Source organism: Nannospalax galili, unplaced genomic scaffold, assembly GCF_000622305.1.
Source record: "Nannospalax galili isolate Female #2095 unplaced genomic scaffold, S.galili_v1.0 scaffold974, whole genome shotgun sequence".
In the NCBI taxonomy this organism is placed as follows: Eukaryota; Metazoa; Chordata; class Mammalia; order Rodentia; family Spalacidae; genus Nannospalax; species Nannospalax galili.
The window spans coordinates 2,869,661-2,876,457 of record NW_008335438.1 but is presented as its reverse complement, the minus strand read 5'-3'; the positions used below and the strand labels follow the sequence as shown (position 1 = coordinate 2,876,457).

Genomic DNA, 6,797 nt, shown 5'->3' with positions numbered 1-6,797 from the left:
TAATACAAAGTGGGATCATCTAACTCAAACTGTTAACATGACTGATACTAATAATTAGCAGATTATACATTGCAGGGCTGGAGAGATGGCTCAGCAGTTAAAAGCACTGGCTATTCTTACAGAGGACCTGGGTTTGATTCCCAGCACCTACATGGTAGCTAACAACTGTAACTCCAGTTCCAGGGGAATCCTACACCCTCTTCTGACCCCCACGGGCATTGCACAACATGGGTGCACTTAGATACATGCAGGCAATACACTCATACATTAAAAATACAATAAAAATAATAAAGGTTATACATCGTAAATTTCTGAAAAAGTTGAATTTCTTGTTGAAGCACCATACCTACTAACCAGCACTGTATCCCTTGAAATGGAAGTATTAAAAATTTGGATGATATCATTTGGAGTTGGTCTGCAGTAACCTCTTCACTGTTTCCGTAATCCACAAAGTGGACTTTGGTATTTCCATTTGGTAAGATCTCCTTCACTAAGGCCCGGTACCAGTTGCCATCACCTAGACATAGCACAGAGTTTGTGACATGGAACATTCCCCTTCCTTTGCCATTGGAAATTTTCATCTTGGAACAAAAAATGCTTTATAGAATAAAGCAATAAATTTTCTGTCTTCTCTACATTATGCCATTAGTTTTTTCCTTCAAAAATTTCTAGATTGAGACTTTCCAAGACCCATTTTTAGAATATCTCTAAAAATTTTTACAGTACCATGCTTTCACGTTTGAGAAAAATTAAAGAATTCATTAAAAATCTACCCAATAAACAATGTGAAAATGGAGGAAAGACCATACACTCTGCTACTAGTGCTGGGCTGGTCTAGATGGCTTTAGTTTATTTTGTAAAATAATATAAACAGCAGGAAAAAAATCTTAACAATTGTAAGAACTTTTTTAAATCTAACAATACTATCAGAAATTCTACAAAGTATGAAAATAATGTACAAAGACATGAGTGTATGAAGATCCTTTGTTATAAAGGAAGCACACAGCATCCTAAGCATTTATTTAATTCTGGTTATCAAAATATGTGCTTCAATAGGGAGGAAAACATGCACTAAGAATGTCTGAACATCAAGAACCAAGAGCTTCTGCCGGTCCCTGACACACCGCGACTTACCTGCAAAAAAGGCACAACAAGGCTGCCCTACTTCTGCCTTAAAGCCATTAGGCAATTTCTGCAGACAATACTCTGCTAAGGACTTATTCAAATCGTTGAGCTTCTTCACAGCTGAAAATACAACATACACAGAGCATTTAATATTAAAGATAAAAACTAAACACAGATTTTTTTCCCTTAAAGTCAGAGAACATTTTCATCATAAAAGTCATGGATACATCCCAAAACAACTGGTAAGTACAACCAATGCTTTCCCTTACCCAAACATTACTAAGCCAATAAGACATTATTTAACTCTCAACAAACTCAAAACCAGTGGCTTCCTGGGCACAATGACAAGTTCAGCATTACCATCAATATACACAGTGCAAGCTTTGAGTGTAGACAGGAAACCCTACACAAACCCATAAGGTAAATACTGTCCTGAAAAAGTAATCCGAATTGCTAAATGGACAGCAGAGTTAATGGAGCATAAGGAACTTCAGAGAGCCCTGCTAGAAATCTGAAGTACAACACGCTTGACAGTATGGAGAGAGGATTCCAAAAGAACTGACTCAGAAACACAGGAGAGGACTGGAGGCAGCGTGGCAAAGCAGAGGGGAGCCACTATAGAGAACAGCAAAAGACAGATCACAAAGAGCTTTAGCAGCTAAGGGAGAGGGATCTAAGCCACAATCTATGTCAAAACCAGCAAATGCCTCTCAACTGTGGTGAAGGCTCATTCATGGAAATGGAAATTACAATGAGGTAGAATTTTCAATTTTCAGATGAGACAAAACCAGTACCAGGACATGGAGTGGAGGACTCCTGTGCACTGCCATGAGAGGTTGCTTGCCAACACCGGCTCTCAAAGCACACACACATGCTTTTGACTTCATTACTGTAGTTATAGGAATATGTCTCAAAAATATATTCTCCACAGTAAAACCAAGTATAAGAAGTGTAACCTCTATGTATCCACACCTCTGTTAAACTAAGTAAATCCACGTGGAGGAAAATATAACCAGGAAAAAGAATGGAACAAAGCCTGAATAGCAATGTGGTATCCTGGACTGTAGACTGGAACAGGAACACATCCTTAGCAAAAAATCTAATGCACTACAAATAAGATCTTGATACACCAGTGCTGTTCTCTGAGTAACCAACGGATCCCATGTTATCCATGGAGAAGCTGGGTGAGGGGTGTGTAGAACTCCATGCTGTCTTTCTCTCAAATTCTAAGTCTAAAACCAAAAACATTTTAAGAAGGAAAATGTAGAGGAAAATATGTGAATTGATATCTAAGGTTTTGAAGATGCAAAGTGCAAGTTATTTATGTATTTTACTATTTACAGATACATAAAAGGAACATATACACTTATACACAGTATGTAGAGTATTTCTGACAGATACTTAGACAATTGAGAAGAGGAACGGGAGATTTATTTTCCACTATAAACTCTCATTGCTCTTAAATTTTCTATCATATGCTTGGAAAATCACCTATGAAAATAAAAAGGAAATTTAAAGTTCTGAGTTTTGTTCGATGTGAAATAATGGCCCATCTCCCAGCTGATGCTGAAGGTAATGTGTCTCAGGACTTAGGAGCCAGACAAGACTTAGTTATGTAGTTTAATGTACTCATTTAGAAACATTAAACTCAATGATGCTCTGGCACCACAGTTCAAATGAAAAAGAAAACACAGTGAGAAGTGTGAAGATATGGAGCAAATCATAATCACTTTGGAAACTGGCCTGCATGTACTGGACCAGAAAATCTGCCTAGCATCTATGACTCAGCAGACATGTACAATGGCAGACTTAGAAGATGCTCTCACCATCATTTTACAGGCCCCGACTGGAAATGGCCAAGTGTCCCATGACAGGAATTAAGAAATCATAGTTCATATAGTAGGACACTATGCAGCAACATAAAGACCATTTACAGCTACTTCGAACAGCGTCATGATGTGAAAAAAAAGCAGTAACCAAGGCAAAGCTAAAAACACATGTAGTTATGATTTTGTTTTATGTAAGGTTCAAAACTAGGAAAATTAATCTATGTGATTAGAAGGCAGAACCATGCTTCCCTCTGGAAAGAAGGGTTACCGATAGGAGGAACCATGCAGGAAACTTCTAGGACACTAGCCACACATTATCTCCTCCCAAATAAGTGTGTTTACAAGTGTGCTGGTCTTGTGACAATGCATTTCGCTATGCTCCCACTAAAGCATTTACCTCTAGGAATGGGACAGGTAAGAAGATCGACAAATACATTTAATTTCCAACAATGAATTCAGAAGGCATTCTATGAAATCTAAAGTGGTTTAAATAGTGGTTGCCAAATAACAGCTTAAGACAGTAAAAGCAAGCTAAGTATAATCAAATCTTCCTTGGAAATACATATCCCCACTTGGCCCTTCATAGAGTTCTTTCACCACGTATGAATAAACTCACTGTAAGTTATATGTCTATGTACTTATAGACAAATGTGAATGAAGAGCCAACATACCATCATCTTTAAGGAAATGGCAATAAAATTCTCCAGGATTGTACATCATGCAGACCATCACATCGACGGTTTCATCAACAGCAAACTCAACCCATGTCCACTGCAACGGTTCTACTTTTCCTTCTATGGCCAAGGGAACTGTGAAAACAATTGAACACTTTGCAAAAAGGGACAGAGTAGGGGTGGGAGAAGCTGTCATTGGTGGGGCTGTGAGGAATCTGCTCTGGAAGAATTCAGTTTCCGCCAACATTCTTTATAAGAAGGTGGACCTTCAAATTCAGTCTTAACAACTTAACCATGGTCACAGTGAACTTTACACTCATATTTCTGATCCTTTTTCAAAAGCTGTCGATGACCCAGGAAACTTTCAACAAAAATCTCAGTTTTCTCTCACACTCTGAAATGTATTTATAGGATTCCTTGACTAAAAACATGGAAAGGCACACAAACAGCAATTCTTGAATTTAGGAGCCCACACATTTATAGAACTGTGTGGGCTACAACACTACTTGGAGGGCACTTTACTTACCACTGGCTTTCTTCATGTCACTAGCTTTTTCTGCTACTATATCCTTTTCCTCCACGGCAAAGCCTGCATCTATGAGAACTCTAGATGCATTGACGTTAGGTGTCACTGACTTGTCTATAAGCTCCACCAGGGACCTGCTCTCCAGCCTGTCCACCACTCTCACCGTGATCATTTTGTTCTGTACAAGTTTCTTCATGAGACAAACAGCTTCTGGAGTCCAAATCCCTAATGACGGCTTCACCCCTAGCAGCAAGTGGAAAGAGGCTATGAAGGCAATTCCTGAAACCAGCCTTTTCACATTTTGTGTCATTTCCATCAAGTTCAACAAATCTAGTGTCAAACAAACACTAGAACCACTAAGTCTCATTTGAGCAAGATTTTATAGGTATCAAAGTGACAGGATTGATTTTTAAATGCTTCCATACCACCACATAAAAATTAAATCCTAATACCATCAATACAAATTTTCCAGAAAACCAAATTTATAAAGATTAGTCACTGCCTGGGGAACAAGGTTAAGTTGTAAAACACACAGAGGACATCGTTGAGATGAAGGAAATGTCCTAAGACGGATCCTGGTTATGGCTGTACAGCCTGGTAAGTTTACTAAAGACTATTGATTTTTATACCTAAAACAGGGATTATTTTACAGTGCATAGATTATATGTCAATAAGGCTATTAAGAAAATCATAAAGTATAAAACTTGGGAAAAGATACTGGTCTTCTGCATTAACATATGAGAGGGTTTTTTTTCCATACTAAAAGGATATGTACAAACCAACAACTCAAAGGTATACACTGAGTCAGTTCATAAACTGAAGGCTGAATAATTTACCATGCCTCCCAAAAATATTCAGCCTCTAACAGAGCAAACTGAATTAATTTAGAAAAATGATTTTCAGAATGAAGAAATATTGATGTATCCCTATGGTACACAAATGTGAGACAGAATTCACTCCCTCACTTTTCTGTTGGGTGCAAACTAGTTGAATCCTGTCCAGAGAACAAAGCACAATATGTATCACAACCATGACCAGAAGCATATTCAGGACTCCATCACTGTATCCTAAGGAAGTATTATGCAGTGATCTTGCAACATATGCTATGAAAATGGTCTTGGAAATGATGCAAATATAGTTTAAATAATTGAAAGACTACTACTGCTCAAAGCAAAAATTCATGAATGTCTAACATTAGATACTATTTATAACAATGGTACATCTGAATAAAGTTTGCTGGAGGCAGTTTACTGACATGGGAAGAAACCCCAGACCCTACTGGAACAAGCTGCATCCGTGGTCATTTCCAAGCATGTCTTTCTGAGGCTCTGTTTCCCTGCCTCCTGCACTTTTCATGCTTCTACTTCCATCTTTAAGTTTCAATATTTTAAGAATACATGGACTAAACATTCCATACCTGCCAGCACACAATTTAGAGCCTGCATTGGCAAGTCCAACAACTTTGGAATTATGGGACAAAGTCTCTTCAGACTAAGAATTTCAAGGTTTCCATAATCCACATATCCAACCAGGACAGATTCTTCAGAAGCATAAGCCAAAACTGAGGCACGGTACCACTGATCATCCTCTGAAACAAGGAGAGAATTATCTCAAATATTCTACAATGAACACAAAAGCTCCTCAAATTAGAGATGGTCATCTGAAGAGTCTCCTTCAACATCAAGCTTTATTCAACAATGCATGCTTAAACACTGCCAGCTTTCCTCTTCCAAAGCCCTGCATTCCTAAAATGAAAGCATTGCCATCAGCTTACTGTGTTACTTTTTCCCTGTGATTAAATACTTGACAGAAGCAACTCAAGGGAAGAAACATTTATTTGAATCTTGGTTTAAGAAATCAGTCCATCTGGTGAGGAGGGTGTGGCAGAGCAGAGCAGTTTACCTCATGACAGTCAGGGAGCAGAGAAAGGGGATCCTAGTGCTCTGTCCATTTCTCCTTTTGCCTTGTATTCTGTCCAGGCCCCCAAGCTCTAAGATGGTGCTTCTATGCAGGTCAGGGATTCCTCTACGAGTTACTCTTCTGGAAACACCCTCACAAACATGCCTAAAGTGTGCCTCAAATTCCTAGATGATTTGAAATCCAATCAAGTTGACAATAAAGATTAACCACTGTAATCCGGGCATGGTGGTGCACACTTTTAATCCTAGCACTTGGGAGGCAGAGGCAGGTGGATCTCTGCAAGTTCAAGGCTAGCCTGGACTACATAGTGAGTTCCAGGCCAACTGGGGCTACAAGGACACCCTGTCTCAAAAAGACCCCCCCAAAAAAAGATTAACCACTGTACTATGCCATATGATGTCATTATGCATTTATGACTTATCTCTCTAACAGACAGCTGAGGAGGACAGAGAACATGGTCCAACCATGTGAGTCCCCAGGGTATTGACTACTATATGGATCCTCTGTTAAAGCACCAAGTAGGGCTGTTTCTATAACATCTGCAGCAATTTGAGTTAAATGGATTTCCAGCCAAAGAATTAATGTTCTTGTGGCTTACCTCTGATTTACTATTCTGCCTTTCAGTAAGGTGGCTGGGTTGCCCTCAGGCAGAGTAAGAGAACTGGTTCCCACAAGGCAAAACTGTACAGCAACAAAGGTCATAGCATGACACTGCCAGGCTTT

At 39.0% G+C, this 6,797-nt stretch overlaps 1 protein-coding gene across 1 annotated transcript in view; it reads right to left on the bottom strand.

Annotated features, from left to right (window-relative positions):
- Tdrd1 (tudor domain containing 1) overlaps nucleotides 1-6,797 on the bottom strand; it is a 52,151-nt gene that overhangs the window by 15,259 nt on the left and 30,095 nt on the right. Inside the window, exons 14-18 of the mRNA XM_008830219.1 lie at nucleotides 5,572-5,742; nucleotides 4,155-4,397; nucleotides 3,626-3,763; nucleotides 1,135-1,245; nucleotides 347-517 (exon numbers count right to left, since the gene is read on the bottom strand). Coding sequence (XP_008828441.1) covers nucleotides 347-517; nucleotides 1,135-1,245; nucleotides 3,626-3,763; nucleotides 4,155-4,397; nucleotides 5,572-5,742 — 834 coding nt within the window. The remainder of the gene's footprint in view (nucleotides 1-346; nucleotides 518-1,134; nucleotides 1,246-3,625; nucleotides 3,764-4,154; nucleotides 4,398-5,571; nucleotides 5,743-6,797) is intronic.